We start from the raw sequence: 23,811 nt of genomic DNA on the forward strand, positions 1-23,811 counted from the left end.
CAGAGCAGGGTTTCATCCTCAGAACTTGGCTCTGTGCCACTGGAACAGTGGAAAAGTAATCAGAAGGCAGGTGGCTATTTCATAATACTGGGGAGTGAGGGAGTAATTGCAGTGTTGTATTCTTGAAGAAGCAGGGTGACTAAGATTTTGGCAAGGCAGTTTTCTTGAGAATGAACCAGATATGACCCAAAACCTTATGGAGGCAAAGATTATTTCTCTTGAAATAGGAAGGAAATACATGAAACTGGAGAAGCAGAGTTTACATATTTTAGTAGGCTGAGCTGCCCTTGAGTTTCCACATGTTAAAAAACCTGCTGTTCTGAGCTCTTAATCTATAACTATTTCGTCTCTGAAGACAAGAGATAGACATACAGAATTTAAATTTTTTTTCTGATGTTGCTATCCTAATTGTTCTCTTTCTTCCTTTTCAGTGGATATATTCATTATCATTATTGTTTGACAGCTTCCAGTGTCTACCTGACATAAATTCTTTCTGTCCTTTATGGTATTTTTTTCCAATTCTTGCTCAGTACTGGAAAAACACAGAACTGCAAACCTTTTTATTGATTTATTCTCTGTTTTAGTGGGGTGCTACCCTACAAGTACATTTCTCAATGTCTCTGGGAAACCCAAATGAAACAAATGTTTTTCCTCACAGGTGGTTAGTATGCAGTCTACAAGGCTCTTATTTTATCCACCAGCACAGAAGTCAAGAAAGATGATGACATTTTTTTATGCAGCCCAAAGCATCCAGACAGTGGTAGTGACTTCATCAGTAAAACATGTAGGCCCATGGTGAGAACTAGAGGGTCAGCAAGCACTCAGACACTTGTTAAATCTTTGCTTTTGAACAAATACAATTTATAAACCCTTGGTACACTGTGAAAAATAAGTAACAATCCCCAAGTCAGTGTCATGGGCCTTTTACATGTATCATTTGAAAAGTCAGCAGCCTATATCATGCAGTTGTCCAATATGTGTATTTTCCATACTGTCTAGCCTTCTGCCTCCTCATCAAAAGCCATTCATATTGCTCTGCCACCAAGCTTACTAACCTGCTTCACAATTCACTGAAATAATTCTTTATTCCAGAAGAATTGCTCCAACAATTGTAATTATTGATAATTAAATATTTTAGCACAAAGAAGAAGCTAAAGGAGTAGAATTGAATACCAGTGATTTCAGTTTTGCCAGTGCCCTTCTGCATACTAAAAGCTCTCAATTAATACGGGTTTACTCCTTAGGCTGCTCTTAGCATTAGGTTGCAGTTTACTTTTTTCTTCTTCTTAATAAATAAATATAGAGCTCTGAATTACGGCATTCCAAACCTGTGTAAGTTTTAAATATTCTTCCTAGGACATGACCACTTCACCTGGGTGATATATTAGCTGTATCTAGCCCATTTGCTATCTATTCTTGCCTTCATGAACATGCACTACAAGGAAAAAGCAATTACTTTCAGTTACTGGCACAGAAAATATCAGAACCTTAGTTTCTGTACTCAAAGCAATAAAATTTAAAAGTGGTATCTTTTAAGATTATTATCATAAAGTTTCATTTAAACTAATTGAATTAAATTAGTTTAATAGCTCTTTAGAAAGTATCAATCCTCAGCTTGTGATTTATTTTGATTGAAGTTGTTCAGACAGAGGATGTAAAGAAAAATCTTCAACTAGATTGAGTACTCTAAAACCTAAATAAAAGTAAGTCTTTATAGTTTCCAAGAGTACAGATTAAATCACTTGCTGTCAAAGTGTAAGCAAGCTAAAGAGGAATTTTCATACATGAAAACACATTTTCAGTTGAGTTAGTGATATAATCAGAATCATTAAGTTCTGTACATCACACTATTTAAAAGTTAAATGCAAATGACAAAAAGTCTCAGGAAAACAATGGTATCAGGCAGTTCTGTCACTTTTAAGCCTGAGCAATGCGTGAGTCTTTACACCATAAACTACTTAATCCTGTTACCTTCTCTTGCTAAGATCCTGCCGAAAGGAGCAAATGTCAGGGATAATTCAGCTCCTGAGCCAGTTGCAGTGGAAAGCAGGGATCATTTCAAGACCAATTTGGAGCAGATTAATGAAAAAAAAAAGGTTTAATGAGCCATGGACCCCTAAAAGAATGCTGGACAAATCCACCCCTGATGAGGGCGGGGAGATAAAAGAGATTGTGAGAAACAAGTCAGGACCATTAACCTTGGGCTATGAAGGAGGTTCTTGAGAGTCTAATTCTTGTCACAAGGTCAAGCTTTTACAAAGCAATTAGGGATCTCCATAGTATCAACCTACAGGCACACACACATACTCAAAGCCCTCTAACCTCGGGGACTCTGGACTCATTTCCATTCTCTAATTGTCTTCCCCCCCTGCTTGCACTGCTTGCAAAATACACGTTCGAGTATTTGTAGCAATGAGGTGTCTCCTGGCTTGTGCAAGAAATTGTAGCTATAGTTGTACTAATCTGTAATTGTACTAATCTGCCCCAAACTAAAGGGGAGAACCAGATATATCATAGAATAATAGAATTTTGGGATAAGAAGGGACTTTAAAGATTGCCAATTGCCAACCCACTGCCATGGGTTGGCAATTTTCACTAGAACATGTCATGTGCAGTGCTGGACAAAAAGAAAAAAATAAAATCTTAATTTAAAGCCTATAGTGTGACAGAAAAGTCTGACATTACTACTACTGTAATTCCTGCCCATGCAACTGAGGTATAGAATTTTACAAGTTTACGGAATAAAGTATTGGAAAGTACTGGAAGAAACATTTATTTTATGTAAATACTTTCTTATAGATGGCCAGCTGCTGAAACAAGTAGTAGAAAGCAAGAAAAGTTTTGAGATAAATATTATCTGTGCAATAAGGTGTCAAAGCCTGTTCAAAATGTGAGTAATTCAACTTAGTTTGATTATTTCCTTTCTCAGAATCCACTGCTACATACTGAAATTATTTTCTTTTATGACTGGAACACAGTCTGTGTGATCATGTTTATAACTTGTTGAAATTACAAGGACCAGCTGCAATTCAATCAACTGTAGATTTCTACATTTTAAAATCTGGGATGATTTTCCTTTTTCCAAAGGCAAAAATTCCACTTTCATTTCTTTGTAGTATCAGGTCCTGGTACTCCAGGACAGGAGTTCCTGTCATTTCTTTATGGAATAACAACACAACTGTTATCTCCTCACTGCTTCCTTCAGCTTAAAAAGGGCTAAGCTAAAGGCACAGAACACACTCTGTCAATTTTTTGTGCTCTGAAGCTTTTATTTTCCCCAGCAGCATGGCATCTTACCAACAAAGCAATACAATAATTAGTGAATCCTAATGTCATATGTATGAAGATGTTAAATTTACAACATATGTAAGCTGCCCATTCTCGAGGAGTGGTGTATTTGAAGGTAGCAAGGCCTTGAGAATGTGGAGGATCTGGAGGGGAAGCATGTGAGGAGTGGCTGAGGCCACTTGGTTTGTTCAGCCTGGAAAAGGAGACTGAGGGGAGGCCCCAGCTCAGTCCACAACATCTGCATGAGAGGAAGAGGAGGGGCAGGCACTGATCTCTTCTCTGGAGAGACAGTGACAGGACCCAGAGGGAATGGCCTGAAGCTGTTTCAGGGAAGTTTTAGACTGAATAGTAGGAAAAAGGTCCTTCACCCACAGGGTGTTTGGGCACTGGAACAGGCTCCCCAGGGAAGCGGTCACAGCGCCAAGACCAACAGAGTTCAAGAAGAGTTCAAGAAGAGTTTGGACAATGCTCTCAGGCACAGGGTGTGACTCTTGGGGACGTCCTGTGCAGGACCAGGTGTTGGACTCGATGATCCTTGTGGTCCCTTCCCGTTCGGGGTATTCTGTGTTTCTAAATCTCTTGCAGAAATAAGGTCCTGTAAGATTTTTTTTGTGGCCTACGCAAGCTGGGGCAAACAATGCAGGAGCAACAAGATGAACAGTAACAACCCAAGAAAGAGCTGTAAAGTTGTCTTCTATGCCTTTTTATGCATTTACTATGCATAACTCTGCAGATAAAAAAGAGATGAGCTAGCATTGCTGCACGTGGCCAGGGAAAAGCTGGCCTGCCAGGAAGTGATTGCTCCAATCTATGGACTTTTAGAAAGGTGCTACCATCCTGTTTAGTCATGCACTTGAAATTGGTCCCCATAAAAAATACTGAGAACTTCTCTTGATAGCAGCACTAATGGGACAGTGAAGATGACTTGCAGTTATGCAGAGGAAATACAAATTTCAGGAAAAGATTATGGGAACTGGCCCTGTAAGAACAACACCTTTATTTAAAAAACACAGTGCTTCTACCACTTGACTGAGGCAAGAAAGGCTTGATGGCATCAATAAGTACATTCTAGAGCAGTAATGATTCCCAAATAGAAAAGGGCACTGGGATTAAAGGAATTTTGTCCCTGTCTCACATATCCTGTGACCACATAAGCAGCTGAGATTGTGTTGGTGTCCTGATAAGCATCATTTTAGACTTAATTTCTTCCTGGTGAAGGTAGGTGCTAATTAAAGTATGGAACTATTTACTTCAGGTTAAGCCACTAAATATTAGATATAGTGTTTGACAAGATATCATAGCTAGAACATGCAGAGATACTGATTCAGTCTCTTGAGAAATGAACAGCTGTACACTTTTTCTTTTCCTCTGTGGCACAGAGGAGTGAGCCATGCTAGACATTTTGGCAGAGTAAATTAACAGTAAGTATTTTATATACAAGGATGGCATTCATGTTGTTGACTTGGGTAATAATAAAAACACAAAGAAGATTCTCCTTAAAAATAATCAAGTCAGTTGCACAATCCATTCAGCAAACTACTGAACAGTGGGAATTGCACCTTTCCCTCTGGTTTTAAGAGAACTTCTTCATGAAGCGCAGTTTGAGGTAGGCGATGGTGAGGAAGATGAGTGTCATGCAGGCCAGAGCCAGGTGGTTCTGCCACAGCCCCCAGGTGCTCATATCGATGCCTTGACTCTCCAGATAGGCCTCTCCAGTACATGGCCTACAGATAAATACACACACATTGATAAGCTTAGTCACTTAATAACCCACTCAGCAGGAGCTAGGAAGATCTCTAGAAGTTGTAATGTGGGTGCATGTGTGTAGTAGGCCAGGCAAACACCAGCTGTATGTCAGTGGTTCATTTTCCATTGTAAATTTGCTTTTCTTGTAGCTCCAGTTTCACATAGGAAGCTGAAATGGATTTTGTGAGGCTGTACGATTGTGTGTATGTGCATAGCTCTCACTAAATAGTTTGAAGAAAGGTAAGAAGCATAATGCGAGGTATTTCTAGTGTTATAAATACTAAATATGCCAACAAGCAGAATGCTCCGTGCAGTAGAGTGCAAAAACCCAGTCAAAGGTTCCCTTTCCATTGACAACTCACAGATTCTCTGATCATCAGTGAGTATCTCTGATACTCAGACTGATGTTCTAGGACTTCTAAAGCTGCTGATGGTGGGATTCATTTCAGTGTACCAAAATACTTACATCTGGCCTGTCTGTCGATAGCTACTGCCACTGTTTAAAACTGTGTTGTTACTGCCACCACAGAAGTTCAGACCAGTCAACTCATTGATCTGTAAAGCCTTTTAAAATAAAAGAAACAATGACAACAGAAATTAGTAGATAAAGGAGTGATACATTAACAGGATGAGATATAATGCAATTAAAGTAATTCTAAAAATGTGCTGGTATCACTATTATATTTGCCAAATCCCCATTCTTTACCAAAGTAGCAGAGTTCTTTTTTCTTTTAAGAGAGGAATGTACATAGCCTGTACACACCTGGTAAAGCATGCACCACACAGGCTTTACCACTTCTCCCAGGCCAGACTATTCTAAACAGGCACAGCAAAGCCCAAATTTCTCTGCAAAACATCACTCTGACTTAAATTTTTGCAAATTAGGAGAAAAGCTTTAGCCTGACAAGTTTCTGTTTGATTGATGGAAAAGACAAATAGGAGATTTTTACTTTTTTGGGTGGGGATAACATTGTTCTTTACTTTGAGACATTTCTGTCCAGCTGAAGTCCAGTGAATGTAGTAGGTGTGTCTCTCATATGAGGTATTTCCAAATCACTGAAATGAGCTCTTCTAAACAGCAGTTGGTACTAGTTGATGAGAAGCCCTTCTTGTTTCAAAATACTGCACAATACTCCAAGGTTATTGTACTTAATTGGCTTTCCTTTTGCTCGTTAGGCCATCAAGTGTGAAGATTTCATTATCATGATTCAAGACATTCCTTTCTAGCAAACCATTTCCAGGTTTGTACACAGGGAATCAGAGCACTTACTGTCATTCCATATCGAGGGATGCTAAAGTATTTGAGCCAAGAGAGCCAGGACATGACGCTTGTGAGATTGACCAGCAACCCAGAGAAAATCTAGAGGAAATGTTTACAAAAAAAAAGCTATAACAAAACCAAACCAAACCAAAACCAAAACCAAAAACAAAAGAACCCCAAAAACCCCCACACAGATTACAAATTACATGCTTTTATCATGTGTCCTTCTCTAGCTCTTGACTTTGCTTCTTCAGAGAAAAAGGAATGGGAAAGTGTTCCTAGAGGAAGAACCTCTTCCAGCAGAAGAACAAAAGGGAAGGATTTATATGTTATCAAGCTTTGGGCCATAACCTCAGGTCCTTCCCCCAAAACAAGTAACAAGGAATGCTTTCCCCTGTGCAGTAAACCCACATGCTTCCTGTCTAGGGGTCCCACATAGGTTCATATGAACTCTCTGCTGCTCCTCAGTGTGGACCTGCTCTGGGTTTTGCCTGTGTGCCCTGAGTCTGAGGCAATGTGGATTTTGGCTGTAGGTTCAGCTCTGCCTCATCTTAAGCGCCGGTCTCCTGACTGTGGCTGTGTGTTGCCCAGTTTAACATGCCCAAGGTGGGCCCTGCAGCTGGGGAGGACAGCTGAGCTAGTGGTCTCAGAAAACAGGGGGCTGCAAGTCATGCTCTCAGCCAGACACATTTGCCTTTCACAAAGTTAAGGAGAGAGAATGAAATGTAGCCCTAAATGGCTTTCCTACTTTCCAGGCAGTTTTCTGTCTGCTAGAGCCACAGAGAAGAAGTCAGAGGAACCACTCTCCTCCTCACACCCAACCCTCCAGCCCCTCACTTCTTGTTCTTTCAAAGGACAAATATTCCACCCCACAGCATCAGGATACTCAAATCAGAACAAATCAGGATATGTTAACCCAAACGGACTTTTTGCAGAATTCAGCTGAACTCCATGCTAGTAGGATTTCTGGATTTCAGCATTTCTGGGATTTCATGATCCAGACTAGAGAACTGAAAAGTGCTACTCACAATCATAAAAACAAATGCAACAGTCGAGAGTAGGTTTGCTATAGCGACCACGCTCTGTCCTGCTGCAATGGCAAGTGCCATGGAAGTGGCTGTGTAGGACACCATCATAAGAGTGAACATCATTATAAAGAAGGCTTCTACTGTTGGTTTCAAACCTTAAAGATCAGAACAAGAAGGATTTCAGAATGATCCCGCTGAAAGCTCTGCCATAACCTGGACACTATCGTGATTTTCCTAGTGTGTTCTGCTTACAAATTACATCTTGTCTGCCAGCACAGGCTGTGTCACTGAGACCCAAGACTGCTGTGGTGCTTGTGACAGCCCTTATGTGTCTGTCTTGGCAGTGGAAGAGAGGATCCCAAGTGACTGCAAGTTGTCCCTCAAAGGAGAAACTTCCAGTGCACTTCCATGAGAAGCAGCTGTACATCATTTCACTAGTTTCCAGCAGAGACCTCTCCTAAAAAACCTAGCAGCTTTGAGGTGGTTATGGATTCAGTAGCAAGGTCTGTTTCTCTCCAGTTTCACAGTCTGAGAGCCTCTTGCTGATGTGGCCTTGTTTCCTATTCCTTAGGGTAAAAACTCAGACCAAAGCAAACAAACTGGTATTAATTCACACAGTATTAAGATCTTAAAACAAAACCTTTTCTTTTAGGTGTTCTTGCGAGGATCAGAAAAGTATCTTGTAAGACTCATCAGAAGCCAAGAAGGCCATAGATGAGAAGGAATAAATCACAACAATGTTGTAAAGGTTATGGCTTCCTTCTAAGGACAGTGAAGATGAGACGCTTCACAGATTCTCTGATGAATGTTTTAATCTTTGTGTCTTTTCTGTAGAAAACAACACGGTGTGCTAAAAGTAAGCTCAGTAGCCAATGCCACACCAGTGTAGGGATTTAGCTTATATAAATATCCATGTATGCACACACATCTATAAGATGCACATGCCATGATTTATTGGGGGGGGTTGGAATGAGACTGTAGGAGACCATACTTGCCTAGCATGAAGTAAACTATGCAGGTGAAGATGATGCTAGGCATAGTCCTTATGGGTATTAAATCAGCCATTAGCTTTGCTATGAAGTATACAGATGTTCTGTAGTACCCACTGATATATTCATGCCTGGAAACACAGAGATAGGTACAGCGCATTACAAATTTAACCACTAAAAACCAGTTTGATTTTCACCCCTTGACAAATGTATTCTAGCTCAAACTGGAAGAAAATCTTTTATATTTGGGCTATAATGCAACTGTCCAGTAAGCCTACACAGTATAGGACTGGTGACATTTTCATATGCAAGTGAACATGGGTATTTGTGCACATAATTTTTAGTAAATTTATGTGTCATGTCATCAAGACAGAGTGTAAAGTTTGAATAATTTTCATACTTTATACAGCATAGCTTTAAAGAATCCAGTTAGATGACATTTATCGCCCTCACTAGCAAGTCACACATTATTAATCAATGCCAACATTGAGTATTCAAGGGGTTTTTACCAACTGTGTCAATAATATAACACTCTGAGCCAGTTGTAATCATAGGTACCTTTTGAGGGGTTTGCAGACAACTTACTAATAGACTAAGAGAGTATATTTGCAATGAGCACTACCACTGAAATAATTTGAAAATTCTGCACTAACTGTACTTAAATGACATTTACAGCATGTCAGAAGAACTCATAGTCTAACAGCAGAGTCTGGTATGTTTTTTGTATGTTTTACTTACATAAATATCTTCTTTTCTACAACAAAGAGTTCAAGAGCTGAGACACTGCTGAAACACTGGTTGGTGGTCAGAAAGAACATTGCACCCACTCTGCAAAATAGCAAAACAGTGAGCTGTTATTTAAAATGGGATGCAAATGTAGTGTTTCCACAACAGAGTACATAAATCCACTTGCAGTTCCTGAAGTTTAGCAGTGTTTGACCTTCCATCCCAAAATCCATGGAAAACGTCTTGGCTATGAGTCTGAATCTGTAACAAGCCTGACATAGATGTGGTACAGTCATTATTTGGTTTTGGCATGCAATGATAGCACATTCTCTGATGCAGTCAAAATATAGAAAATCAGCTGAGGTTTTTTTTTGAGGGGCTGTGGTTTGGTTTTTTCCTTGATGTAATTTCCTGACACATTAAAGATTCTCAGATGGTGAAGCATTTGTCTGCTGCAAACAGAGAAGAACCAAATAAACAATGTGAGAAGTAGTTTTCACCTTTTCCACAAAATTTTAAGGCACTTCCTACTCAATTTAAAACTGGGCTGTTTTTAAAAAAATGTTATGAAGTTTTACGAGATTAAGAACCCAGAGGTTTCATAGTGGCAAACTCGTGTGTCAGGTCAGGTGAGGTCATACGGCTGTCAAAATGATACATAGAGCAGCATAATTTGAAAATCTCTTACTGCTGGCAAATTCAAGTGTGTGAGTAGAAACAGTTGCAAGATTACAACTTTAGTTACCCAGGTTTATGTAGCCGCAAGTTGGTATATTTTAACACTCTCAGTTCTGCAGGGACCTTGCTAGAGGAACAAAATCACATCGTCACTTCCAAGTCACACAGGCTTGGCCTTACTGATCTGAAGGGAAGGATTTGCTTTAAAGAGGTATTAAGCTCCTTTAAAGGGAGCTTTATCAAATTTTCGAATATCCATTCCCTAGACTGACTGACCTGTTCTGTAGTCCAGCAGAGTTCTCCTCAAGTCCGAAGAAGATGGCACCTACCACCAGTCCCAGAACAGCTGTAATACAAAGCTACATGGGAAAAAGAGAAAAGAGGAGGGAAAGTATCATTCTCATTGCTTCAAAGGTTTTCTTGACTGCCAGGATGAGGATGACAGTTTATTCTCATGCTCCACAGTGTGTGATTACTGGGCTCTATCATACATCTTACTCATGGGATTGTTTTTAATGAGGTGCTACAAAAGGGCTACAGATATGCTGATATTTGCAGTCTGTAACTATTTAAATAGCAGAGATAACAGGATGTCACTTAAAATACTGAAGTGTGTGCATCACAGTTTTTAAATGCTAAATGCAAATGACAAAAAATCTCAGGAAAACAATGGTATCAGGCAGTTCTGTCACTTTTAAGCCTGAGCAATACATGAGTCTTTACACTATAAACTACTTAATCCTGTTACCTTCTCTTGCTAAGATCCTGCCGAAAGGAGCAAATGTCAGGGATAATTCAGCTCCTGAGCCAGTTGCAGTGGAAAGCAGGGATCATTTCAAGACCAATTTGGAGCAGATTAATGAAAAAAAAGGCTTAATGAGCCATGGACCCCTAAAAGAATGCTGGACAAATCCACCCCTGATGAGGGTGGGGAGATAAAAAAGATTGTGAGAAACAAGTCAGGACCATTAACCTTGGGCTATGAAGGAGGTTCTTGAGAGTCTAATTCTTGTCACAAGGTCAAGCTTTTACAAAGCAATTAGGGATCTCCATAGTATCAACCTACAGGCACACACACATACTCAAAGCCCTCTAACCTCGGGGACTCTGGACTTGTTTTACCTCCACACCAGCCATTTATTCACTCATTATATAAAACATGATGAAGATAATTTATACCCCTGGCTACAGGCCAACTTTTCTATTGGCGTCTCCTGAATTGCTGAGAATTGCAGTGGGAGTTTTGGTGGTGCTGTGGCTGCAGAGTTTGGCCCATGAATTAGGGGATTCCTGAGGATTAGTCACTCTGCAGACGCCAGCTGGACATTCTTCCTTTTTGAAATCAATGTGCAACTCTGAAGGAGTCAACATTTTTGGTTCTGATCCTTCAGAAAAAGCAGCACTAACAGAGCCAGTGATTATCTTTTATGGTGGGTGCTGAACCCCATTGTGGACTTCATGACACCTTATCCAGAAGACATCATCACCAATGTGAGCAGTCAAATAACCAAACAGCACACACATCACGAGACTGCAAAAATATTTTTGCACTTGAGCCGACTGCCAGGACTTCATTTTGTGCTGAAGTTAAATGAAGTATACAAATACAGTCTGTTAACTTTTCCTGGCGGGGGAGAGGATTTGAGGCCAAACCCCACAGTGCCAAGCCTGGGCAATTAGAGTCAAATCTGAAGAATGCTCTTGAGCAAATGTGTGAAACTTCTTGGGACATAATGTGCTCCTGGCTGGGAGCAGCAGAATACCCTGCTGGGACAGGTCTTACCTCCCAAAGTCTTTCAGTAGTCCAAAATTAATTAATGAACAGTCCCACATTTGGGAGCATTTCAGAACACCTTTTATCCCCAGATTCCTAGACCTTGAGCACTCTTTCTTCAGATGCTTACTGCAGTCAAGATATCAAGAGGCAAAACCATCCCAGCGACTTATCTAATAATCCAGGAGCCAAATAAATTCAATGTATATCACAAAACTACAGATACAAATAGCCTTACCTGAGCTATGGAAGCCTGAGGGTTTCCTATCAGGTTTTTAAATGTGCGCCTGGACACCCATTTCAGCTGGTGGAGGAAGGAATTGGCATATGTGATTTGCCGGAAAAGTTGTTTGGTTTTCTTTTTGTTTCCTGAAGAAATGTTCTCTAAATGTGCTTTTGTTTCTCGGTAGTAGGCAGAGTTGGAGTATTTTTCTGCTAATTGCTCAGCCAAGGTCTTATCATATTCAGAGCATTCTTCAGTCCTCTCTGCTGGAAAGATTAAAAAAACAAAAGAATTAAGATGCACGCGCAGTTCCAGCAATTCACTGCACTCAGCCCCATAGCAGACAGTTCAAAAGAGTTGGTATAAATAAAATAAAAAATCTGAGTTTGCCTGCCTGTCCCACAAGCAGCAGCAGCCTCTCAGCTCTCTGACAAGGAAAACCCTTGTCTGCCCATGGAGTTGCAACATGGCTTTAATCAAAAAGTGATTTTTACATCCTCTTTGTCCCCAAAGGTTTCTGTAAGTGATCTGTTTCACAGATAATTACATAATCCTGGACTTTCCAGACTTTTAGATCCAGGTGATCCTGCATGCATCTACTTTGGTCATATATAAATTTCAGCTGGACCTCCATTTTTTCTTAACTGTGGTAAAGTGTGAGCTTTTGCAATGACAGATGTAATGTGTCATATCTGCCAGCTATAATATTTGCTAGACCCTGATCAGAGCACTTTTGTAAAATGATGGCTGCTCCTTTGGTAAAGGTATAGTGAAAATGTGTTTGGGCACTCAGCATATTCATTACTTGATTTGCCTTTTCACTCCTGTGAAAAGAGAGTAAGCTATTACTGAGTGGCAGCAGAAAAGTATAAGAAAGCATGCTCCAAAAAATAGGTGAGAGCTGATTTGTTAATTTGGGGATAATTTCTGCCTTAGCACAACTTCAGAGAAAAATCAGATGAGCAGTGGTACCCTATGGTACCAGGTCTACCCCTTCCCACCCTGCTCAGAGGAAGGAAGATAGTAATTTCCTAACAGAAAAGTTGTTACATTAGGTAAAATAGTCAAGTCATAACTTGACTATTATGCATCAAATTATGTCCTTAACAGGAACAATTATCCTGGTTTATCATCTCTGCTTCTGCGGGACTTCAGCTGGTTTGCCTTGAAGATGAAAGAAGCTCTTTCTGTGTGCTGAGAGTTACCAAAACAGTTCCTTAAATTCCCATTACCACACATGTTAGGATAACTTGACTCAGCTATGGGTTTCATACCTGTGTTACTTTCATCAGCCTTGTTCATTGCCACGGCAGTGGAGTCTCCATTGATGATGTCCAGGAAAAAATCGGCGGGGTTGTTGTAGGGCTCGCACTGGTAGCCTGTGGCGACATTGACACTGTGGTGACAGTGTTTTGAACCCTGGGGGGGGTTGTGTGACTGGCCAAGGACTGTGCTTGGCTATCAAGAGCACAGCCACACATCCTGCCATGGAGCAGCCTGCACCAAAGGCATGGCAGCCTTTGGAAAGTCCACACTTTCTTGAGGGATGAGCGGCACTGCCAGGCAGCACTGTCAGCAAAAGTGAGGCGACAGCCAGCAGTGTGCTCTTCCCAGCCCTAGCCCGGGCTTTCTCTAATTAAGATGTACCAGGAACAGCTCACCCAAATCCACATGTGGGCCAAGAGGAGAAACACTCAGAGAAGTGCCCAGCCTGTTAAAATACTGGGCTTGCTTGGACACACCGCGTCCAATTCTGGCCCAGAGCTATGGGCATTTCACTTGAGTTGGTGCAAACCAAAGGCTGGCCCTGCTGGAAGTAGTGCTCACCAATGGACTGGAAGTACTCGATGGCATGCTGGGCTGGCCCGTGGTACAGCACTCTCCCTGCAGCCAGCAGTGTCAAGTTGTCAAACAGCCGGAATATGGCGTACCGAGGCTGGTGGATGGAGAAGATGATTGTCCTTCCTTGTTTTGACATCCTGAATAGGAAGAATGACAAAGATGTCAGCTTTGCAAGTTGATTCAGTGTTTAGATAAGAGCATTTGAAAGTTCAGTTAAGTCTCAACGAAGTCTGATTAACTTGGTATGCCAGAGAAGGAAGAAGAAAGGGAAAAAAAAGAAAAAATATTTAGGTTGTATTTGCAGTGTCTGTATGAGAAAAGAATTCTCACTTTGGAGAGAGAGAATTAATTCAGTTTTTTTAGTACTCCATTCACATCCTTGGCTCACTGGTAAATAATTACATGTCTGAATTCCCTGTTTGCTCATTTGAACAGTAATTCAGGCCAAATATAACTGAAGTCTAGCAGAGTGGAGTGCTGAGAACAGGAAGCTGTTTCTAAGGCCACCACCTTTTCAGTAGCAGCAGGACAGCATTAGCAGTGCTGGAATCAAGTCCCGTGGTTGGCTCATCCAAAAACAAGATGGCAGGATCCGTGATGAGCTCCATCCCAATATTAGTCCTTTTTCGCTCTCCTCCAGACACGCCACGAGAGAACTGAGTACCAACCTAATAAAAAAACAAGAAACTTGTCTTGTTTGGCCCAAGGAGAAATCCTTGAACAAACAGTATTGTACCCACATGGCAGTATCTGGGGAGAGTTGTAAGAAATTCTGGCCCTACACGCAGAAGCAGATGTAACTAACACTTAATGTTAGTATTACCTGAGGTCTTGTCTTTTTCTCCAACCACTAACTTCCCCTTTCACCTTTGCCTTTCCCTTTCTTTTTACCTGCAATGTAGTACCAGATGGCAGCATCAGCACAGTTTGTACAGGTCTCTATACAGAAATGTCACTAATTATTGTATTACTGAGACATCCTGTTGAAATTTGCTTTTTTTTTTTAATCTGCCATGATGACTCATTTGGTTAATTAATAAACCACTTACTACATTTTAAGTAACATGTTTACAGGCCTTACCTTGGAATCTGCAACTTTGCTCAAACCCAGTTCCTTGATGATCTGATTCACTCGTTCATTTTTCTCCTGTTCCTTCACTGACTTTGGCAAGCGGAGTGCTGCTGAGAACTTCAGATTTTCTCTTACAGTCAGGGTTCCCATGACCACATCATCCTTCATTTAAAAAAAAGGGTAGATACTTGGTGGTTGCTCAGCAGTTTCTATTTATTCCTCTGAGAAATGTATCTACCTATGTTTTATGCTCTCCTTGCATGCAGAGGGGCAGCAGCAGCAGCCGGAACATGCAGTAAGGTGCCTCTTCAATGCCCGTGTCATAGAAGAGTTTGGATTTCATGCATGTGATTATATTTGCCTTAATTCATAAAGCAACGCCACATAGGAACAGTGTCCATCACGCATGATATCAAAATATATAAACAGCCAAGTACTAAAAACAGTCCCTTATGTATTCTTACCTTATTCAGTTTTTTGGAGGTGTTGAGGGAGAGACTCAGGGGCTGAAGGGACTTAAGGAGCAGCTACAGCTCAGGTCATTCTCACAGTGTGTTTGCCCATGTAGCCTCAGCCCACCGCAGGTGAGAAGAGGGAGAAAAGAGGGAAGGTAAAGAGAGGTTGGGTCCATGTGGGTTAGGGTGATGGTGTTCAGCATCCAAACTTGTTTTGTCAAAGGAGGACGGAGGGGAGGTTTTAAGATACCATTTGCTTGTCTCTTGCAAAGGGAATCTCTCCGTTGTTGGAAGTTGAGATTTACATGTGGTTTGAGAGACCACCTTTCTGTAACATGTTGACAGTAATTTTAAGTTTTCCTCGATTCTTGGATGAAGGCAAGGTATTTGCAACACAGCAGGAACTTCTTACAATAGAATCCACAGTGATAAAAATTACTTACCTGTACTACATACCCAGAGGTACATTTAAAGTTGGCAGGCTGAGGAGCTCCATTGATCAAAATGTCACCAGAGAGTCCACGGGGATCCTTCCTTGCAGCCAAAATGTCCAGTAGCCTAAAGGAAAAGTTGGTTACTTTGTCAGATGAACGTACAGGAGGCAAAGCTCTCTGAACGTCAAACCCAGCTCATGGAACAAACAGCTACATAAAAGCAGATCAAATTCAATTTCTGCAATCTAGAAAACCCCAGCAACTTTCAAGGACTGAGTTTCTTTTGTCCTGGTTTCCTAAGGAAATGAGATCCATACAGGTCCATGTCCATTTTTTCAATGATTTGAGTTTATCCTCAAACTGGTTACACATTAGCAGAATGGTGTGTAAGGAGTGACTATCAGTAAACTGTGGACTAAAACTGAATTTCACCTTTCTCATATAATCTGTCTTTTGGAATTCAAGTATTTCCCAGAAAACAGTGAGACTTACACAGCCCTAAATAAAAACTCAATCTTTCTCTGAAAGAGAAGTCCACTACTGCTAAATGTGTACAATTTCATTTTCCCATTGGTGTAACTTCTGTGGAAGGTGAAGGGGGCACTTACGAAGATTTACCACTGCCAGTGGGTCCCAAAATTGCATTCAGTCCTGGTTTCATGATGCCGCTGTAAGACAAAATGGATAAGTTTTACCAAATAGTTATGGTGGGGTTATTTCTTCTCCTATTTCAACTGGTAGGCCGTACAACTACTTTCTGCATGCCATTAATTTTGGAATAAATGAAGCTCCCTAGTCACAAGCAATATTTAAGATCAGACTTCACCTTAACTTTTTATTCCTAATTCAAGAAAAACTAATAATCATATAATAAGACAGAACAGAAACATGACTAAAATGTAGCAAAATCTGTACATGTATTTTTACCACATGGGTCTCTACAAGAGAAGCACACACTTGCTTCAACCATACTCGGTTCTAAAGGTATTATTCTCTCAACAGAGAGAATAATAGTCCCTGTAGGCAGAATAAACTAGGGATTTGTCTGCACTTAAGATAGTTTCTCTTTATCTGACATTAAAGCCCTATGAAACTCAAAAGCCAGATGGCAAATGTCACAAATGACCCATGTTAGTCAACTGAGGTACCACAACGCATGGCTTTTGAGGAAAGCAATAAAGCCTTTAAGAGCTCATGTTTAGTGGAAATTCCCTAGGCAAAGAGTAGGATAGACAGAGCTACACAAAAGGGTGAATATTTATGACAGAAATTGGAGCTAGGGAGCTGAAAGTCATGGGTGACTTGGAATGGCATATTGTGTGCCAATGCCTTGCCACTGAGTTTAACTACTGAACTGTGAATGGGCATGTTTTATTCACTGATTATTGAACAAAGACCATAGTGACATGACTGCTTTACTGCAGTAGTGCTCACTGTTGGGGGAAAAAACACAAAGCAACTCAAGAAAAATGCCAAAACTCCAGAAACCTTTACATCTCTTCAAAGTTAACCTAACCCTCACTAATATTAATGTGTTAAATGTTCTAAGTTTAACCCCCCAAAAAATTAACCTTTCCCAAGGCCACCTAAGGGAAGGAGACAACCACGAAGGACAGGCTGCTGGTATCTCAGCCAAACACCCTGGCACAGTGGGAGGATTGCCAGGGAGTGTAGAGCAAGCAGAGCTGGCTGCTGTGCCCAGGGTTGAGAGCAGCCAGGAGGACTGTATGCCCAGGGCCAAAGGAAGCGTGCTCTCTGATGTACAGGCTCAGCCCAGGGACTGAGGACCTGGGCTTAAGCACAGCTGACAGCAAAAATGAAGCAACCACACATATAAATAATTCTTCTAAATCTTGGTCTGCATGTTGTGCTGTATGGCTCAGTGACGTGAGTGAAGTCAACCCTCTGGACAGAAATAAAACTTACACGTACTCTAATGAGATGTTTAAATACGTACTTGACATCTTTCAAAACTTCTTTTTTGGTGGTTTTTCGGAAACACGGGAATCCAGTCTTTGTCTTCACATGGTAGCAGATGTTGTGGAAGGTAAGCACGCTTCCTACCCTGCCAGCCAAATCTGGCAAGGACTGCATTCTACTGGGAACGCCATTTGTACCAGATTCTGACATCTGAATACATAGGTGTGGCTGGTCTTCTGCCATCTTTTCTCTAGACACGAAACACAGGAAAGAGAAGATGTGATTAGGTATGAAGAGGAAAGGTGTGTGTTTTGGGCTCAGTGCTTGGCACAAAGTTGATAAGGGTCCGCCAGAGGCAGGGAGATAGAAGAGTTTCCCTCCACCCTGGTGGTCTGCGGGGCTGGGCTGACCTTGGGAGACCACAGCTGCCCACCCAGCTGCCCTCTGAGGTGAATATCTACTCTGGCACCTGGACTTCCTTCTCTAGAGTCTGTTTCTCCCACATTTTCTCACTCATCTCTCACAGTTGCTGAACAACATCTTTTTCCCTTACATGTTTCCAGAGAACATTTATCAGCATCCCTGACACCCTCAACTTTGCCTCAGCAGCTGGAAGTGGCTGTGTTTGCCACAGCACAACCCCAGAATCCTTTCCCACAGAATCCTCCCCCTCCAACTACGCCTCAGCAGCAGCACCTGGCCACAGGCAGCAACTGTTCTATTAATCTAAATAATTTTGCGAAGGATATAGCAACATGGAAACTGACACTGCTGCCAAGTTATTCTCTTCCTTGGGTTTGCTTTCCATGTGAAAACTAGAAGGTAGCTGTGGAATAATTAAAGTTATCTCACCTCTCTCATTAGCCAGGCTTCTGCCTGTGAGCCATCCACGTGCACAGTGGAGCATCCCCGGCTGTCCCTGTGCACACAGACCTTTGTCCCCTTTGTTCTCCCTTAAGGGTCATCTGGGGGAGAGGTAGGGTCTGGCCTCTCTATATAACATGTTGACTCACCAGAGTTTGGTTACTTTAAATATCACTACGGGAAATGTTAACAATGCAATAGTTCGTGGGAATCAAGAGGGTAGACGATCAGCTGGGAGCTCTGGGGTGACCAGTCCTCTACCTCAGCCTAGTTACAATGCTTACAGCAAGAAAGGAGGCAAATTATGACACAATTTCAGACATGCTGAATGAATTTGAGAGCCATTAGTAAAAAGAGCACTGGGGGGAAAAAAAAGCCATTTAATCTATCAGGCTCATATGGTCATACAAAAACCCAAATGCAAGCCCTTATCTTGTCAGTTTGCTCAGGGTGCTTGACAGACAGCTGAGCTCTCCTTGGTGGCTATCAGCACAGTGAAACCTCTGGAAGCTCAACATTCAGCAGCCGGCCTATCTCCACATAAAGGCTGGTTCATCTGCCTCCCAGTGATACTATCTCAAATCTAGCCCAAGACTGCCTCTTCTGAAAAAGCTGCAGTCTTCTGTGCTGACAAAAATATAAGGTCTTAATGTTTTAGTAGCCAGTAATCTTGGCCCAGTGCAAAGAAATCATGTTTGAAATGTAATTACAATGGATCTAGCTTTAATTTTAGCTAAAATGCATTTTGAATAAGTTGAACATCAATCAAATGTGCAACATTTAAAATATAGAGGCCTTTTACTGAAAAACTGCATACACTCTTACTGGTGCCAGAGAAGATTTACCTGCCTGGAGGAGAACGGGTAATTTTATATGGCTATTTTTCCTGCAGTTTCCAGGTTAATCTGTCTGCACATCAATCACTGCCTTTTGAAAGGATGCTTTGGTAAATTAGAGATGTGCATTCAGAACTGCAGAGGGAACTTGTCACTTAAAGTCTCACCAAGTGCTGAGCAGATATTTGCTGAGCTAGGCACCAAATACGCAACCACAGGGGCAACACCACATGTAGGCATTAGAAAATCCCTTGAGCTGTTGAATAACCAAGCAGCACAGAGTGCAGAAGTCAGGACAGTGTGACTATGACCTGGATATATCACTACATATATAAAGTATTTGGATCAGTATTTTGCTTGATCACATTTTTTGCTCACCTTAATATTTCAGTATTACAGATGCAACATTATGACCAAATGAGAAAAAAAATGAGGTAGAGTTTGACCTCAGACATAATTAACAGAATGGCTACATTTTTCTTTGTTTAATTTGATTTTGTTGGTTTTTGGTCTTTTTTTCCAAAGACCAGCATAAAAACCTAGCTCAGCACTTGCACTGAAATTTCTGAAATGCTCGTCAGGAATCAAACAATTTTTAAAGGAATTAAAGAAATTTATTTTTCCAGACTGAACTAGATAGGTAGATAATAAGCAAAGAATCAGAAACTGCTTTCACAAGTGAAGGATCATACTGCTTTTACAGTGTTATTCCTAAGAACAGTCAGTCTGTTGTAGTCAAATTTAGTCTATCAATCAAGATAGGATGAGATTGTACACTTCCTTGCAAAAATGTGTGTAGAAGCTATATAATTAAATCAGGTATGGGAAGAATTACATATATCCATAGCAAACAGTCTCTAAATGGCTATTTAATTCAGCTGTCAGCAGGAAACTTCCAGTTCAGGAAGGCTTGATAACCCAAATTTCCAGAGAAAAACAACATTCTTTGCTATTGTTCCTTGGGAAAACATTAACTACTGGGAGCTGTGAGCAGAGGTTGGATTCAGGTCTCACTGGATCTCTGGTTTAAGTTGTCACAGCCCTTCCTGGCTGCAGGGTGCTTGTGCCACTTGCAGGGAGAGGGTGGGGTGCAGCAGGTAGAATGCCTGGTACATGGATTTACCTGTGTTCTGTTCCTCCCTCCAGGAAACAAAAGTGTATTGTTGGGGACATGCCATTTATCAAAGTAAAAAACTCCATCTATTTCAAATGCTACATTAATACTGAAAATAGCATTTCACACTTTCAGAGCTACTAAAATGTATTGCAGAAAAAAAAATGCAGAATGCTCATTCACTTAGAGCTGGTGTAGTTATTTCTGCTGTATAGAATCTGTGTTGGCTGCTCTCTTCTGAAAGGGACATTACCACTGCAAGATCTCCACCACAGCAGCTCCTTGAGCTGGCAGAATGACAGGGCTCTGGACATTCTTCTTCCCTCTGGTGGGAAGGGGCTTGGGGAAGCCCCAGACTCCTGCTTCTCCCTCAGAGCAGGTCTGGCATCAACACGAGGTCGGGTCAGCTGTGGCTTTGCCTGGGGGATCCGTGGAAGCCTCTGAGAGTGGCCATTTGGATCTCAGCTAACAGTGTGCTCGGAGAAGATGAAGTGCAAACAGTAGAAAATATGCACACATGCTAAAATTAGGCATTTGATTTGCTTTGCTTTTTTGGATGCCTCTTTTTTGCTGCGGTGTAAAAAGTTGCAGTGAGATAATCAGTTTGGTATTTCACAAAACAACCTTCCCATTTCTGATCTAGCAATAAACTTCACCGGAGGAACAGAGGGTCCTACTCCTTCACAGCTAATGTAATTGTCAGCTGTTTGCAATCGCTCCTCAGAAATGGAATCTTTAAAATCTTGCAGATTCTATCTGTTAAAAAATAATTCTTTAAGTTTAATGTGGCATACAGCCACGAAACATTTCAAGTCAGAACTTTTACAGGACAAAGAAACAACCAAGATGAATGTTAATCAAATCAATTTCTATGCAAATTTTAAATTTAGTTTCTCAGATTTCATGGCCATTGGCTTACAAATATTTCCTTTAGATCAGATGTGAGCAGGAGATTCTATAACAACATATACTTCCTGCTGTATTCAGAAGTATTTGTTAATCTCAATAAAGTGTTTCATAGTCTCATCATATCAGCCGTGAGTATAGTACACTTTGCATCAGCAGAATAAAAAATTTATAAACTCTCTGGAAATTTTGCAAATTTTGTTTGTTTTGCTAAATAGTTTTGAAATATTTCTATTGCCACTGATTTCAGCATAATTTCAGCTCAGGTCAAATAGAAAGTAATTTTCTTCAGAGATATGTAGTCTCAAAAAATTTTGCCAGGAGACAAAGTACTGGATCTAGAGATTTAACCTTTTATTAGTGGTAAAATGAAACTACTTTCTTTAAAACAACCAAGAAATCTCTTTGCCCACTGTTTCAATACAGATAAAATTAAGGTCTCAGTACAGTCATTTTCCTGAGTATTCTTCTGAGACTTATAAAGTACAAAGTTTCATTTTTTCCTACACACACAAAAGGGAACTAAACAAAACCATCAAACAACAACAAAATGTGCTATAAAGTTCAATTGATTCAAACATGTTTGATTCCACAACAAAGTGGAGTCTTTCAAACAGTTTCACTAAATGTATTTGTGTCCTTCAAGATACATTGTCTATATAAAAAACTAAGGAACATTTATTCCTGTCAGTCTTCCTTCAAAGCTTTTGGCACCAGGGGGATTTGCAGTTCAAATAGAAAAGAAAAACCCCACAATAAAGAACAATACTATAGGAGGAGCAGAAAAATTATGAACAGCAATATTCAGACATGCATTTTTTAAAATCCAGGTGGATACTCAACAGATTTTATCTCTACAGAGAATAAGTATTGAAGTTACTTAAGGAGGAAGAGTTTAGAGACAGAAGCAGCTTTCAGCATAATTTTCTAAGGGAAGATGCCCTAAACCCTTTTTGAAAACAGTCTTTTTCTTTTTTCTGAATACTTGAACATGCCAGAGAAACTGCAGTTAAGTGTGCTATTATTTCTCTTGTTTTTAGTGGTTACAAAGTTAAGTCTTGCAGCCTGCAAGCTGAAACAATACTGTATGTGCATTTTGGACTTTTGAGACATATATATAAATTCAGAGAAGCTGTAACATTTCAATACATATAAATTCACAGTACCTTTTCTCCCCTCCTTCTTTAGCCATTTCCAGGGATGTGACTGACCAGAGAATGGCTGTGGGGATGCAAAGGGGGCAGGACCATACATTCTTCCTTCTCAGGAACATGTGCAGGAAATTAAAACCATTTGAGTAAATGAGGATAATGCGATTGAGGCAATCTGTAAATTAATTGCCAGCCTATTTACCATGGATTTGTAATCTACCTTCAATGAAAAGAGCACAAATGTTAACGTGCATGAGGGAGCACTGAGAACGGCAGCTCCCGCAAAATTTTCTCATTTTTCACCTTTTTACTGGTTTTAATTTATGCCTTGAAGCTTCTGCACCCCCACATTTTATAAAGCATATTTTCATAGATTTTTTGCCTTCCCAGTAAAATCCCTTGAAAAGCTGCGAGAAGGCAGGTGAGCGTTTTACTGTGGTTTCCTTGGGTGTTTGAGAAAAACACCTGCTGAATATTATTCCACAGCAACGGCAGTGCAAGCAATTCACGGACGAAGGAGCAAGCCACTACATCGAGCTAAACCTGTCTGAGTAAAAGGGCTGAACTGCCGCTACTGATTTACTCACCAGCAGCGGGTCCGGGTCGGCGCTGCAGGGCTGCTGAGGAGGTGGCAGAGGCGCTGGGAGGGACGCAGGATCTAGGGAAGGGATGCGCGTGGCCCAGCTCCCACGGCTCGCTCAGCTTGCAGGGTTGGGCAGTGCCACCCCGGTCTCACATCTTCGGCAGGACGAGCCGGCAGCTGGGTACCCTGTGCTCCATCACCCCGACGAGTCTCCACCCTCCCTTCGTGGGGAGGGCAGGGCCAGGGCGAGCCACTGCTTTCACCTTTTCTCCTTTTAGCTGAACAACTCGTAAGCTGCCACAACCTACCCACGCCAGTCATGGTGACACTGTCAGTGAGGGAGAGCATCTCCACCTGCCCAAGGCTTGCAGCCATGAACGGGGCTGGAAAAGCTGGCAGGGTGGGATGAATCCCAGCACGGCATGTCAGACAAGGCTCAGCTGGCTGTGATATCTTCTCGCCCAGTATCCTGGATACAGATACGTTTTACTTCAGTTCCAAATACCTGCAAAAATGCAAAGGCTTTTCTGAGCCCATCAGGGTGGGGTTTTCACAGGACAGTATGTGGGTATGACATTGATGCTGTGGAAAGAAGCAAAAGTAAGGCAGCCTTTGTTATACAAAGTAGGAGCACTGGTCCCCAGCTGAGGTTACTGGGCAGCATCAGCCACAGATTTCCAGGAGCTGTGCTAACTGGGAGCAGGATCACTGACGGGTATGTCACTTCTCCTATGAGCTCCCTGATGCACTTTTGCTTTCCAGGACAGATGTAGCTTCCAATAACCCCAAAGATGAGGTTGGGCAAACTCTGGGGGATACTGAAGGAACTCCTTCAGTTTGGTTGGCACTATACCACATGAGGGCTCTGCCCAGAGCTTTGACAAATGCATGACCCCATGGAGTCTCAATCTTTCTCCTTAG

General features: G+C 41.3%; 1 protein-coding gene across 1 annotated transcript; it reads right to left on the minus strand.

Annotated features, from left to right (window-relative positions):
• Positions 1–4,861: 4,861 nt before the first annotated feature.
• On the minus strand, positions 4,862–22,961 carry ABCG2 (ATP binding cassette subfamily G member 2 (Junior blood group)). The gene is made up of 16 exons (XM_031066442.1): positions 22,895–22,961; positions 17,474–17,686; positions 16,125–16,184; positions 15,526–15,640; positions 14,637–14,789; positions 14,066–14,223; positions 13,541–13,692; positions 12,997–13,092; positions 11,729–11,979; positions 9,993–10,075; positions 9,051–9,140; positions 8,319–8,443; positions 7,324–7,478; positions 6,305–6,394; positions 5,501–5,598; positions 4,862–5,012 (listed from the first exon to the last, which is right to left on the minus strand). The coding sequence occupies exons 2-16, from the start codon at positions 17,677–17,679 to the stop codon at positions 4,862–4,864; spliced, it is 1,983 nt and encodes a 660-aa protein (XP_030922302.1). The 5' UTR covers positions 17,680–17,686; positions 22,895–22,961.
• Between the last annotated feature and the right edge of the window lie 850 nt (positions 22,962–23,811).

The sequence above is a fragment of the Geospiza fortis genome, unplaced genomic scaffold (genome assembly GCF_000277835.1).
Source record: "Geospiza fortis unplaced genomic scaffold, GeoFor_1.0 scaffold11, whole genome shotgun sequence".
NCBI classification, from domain to species: Eukaryota; Metazoa; Chordata; class Aves; order Passeriformes; family Thraupidae; genus Geospiza; species Geospiza fortis.

What these genes read in the sequence shown, in the direction of transcription:
- ABCG2 (XM_031066442.1), bottom strand. Translation starts at nt 17,679, where the DNA reads ATGGCAGAAGACCAGCCACACCTATGTATTCAGATGTCAGAATCTGGT. An exon ending in GCAAAGTTGCAGATTCCAAG is followed by an intron (nt 14,224 to 14,636) that starts GTAAGGCCTGTA and finishes TTTTTTTATTAG; the next exon opens with GTTGGTACTCAGTTCTCTCG. An exon ending in GTAGAAAAGAAGATATTTAT is followed by an intron (nt 8,444 to 9,050) that starts GTAAGTAAAACA and finishes CTGTGTTTCCAG; the next exon opens with GCATGAATATATCAGTGGGT.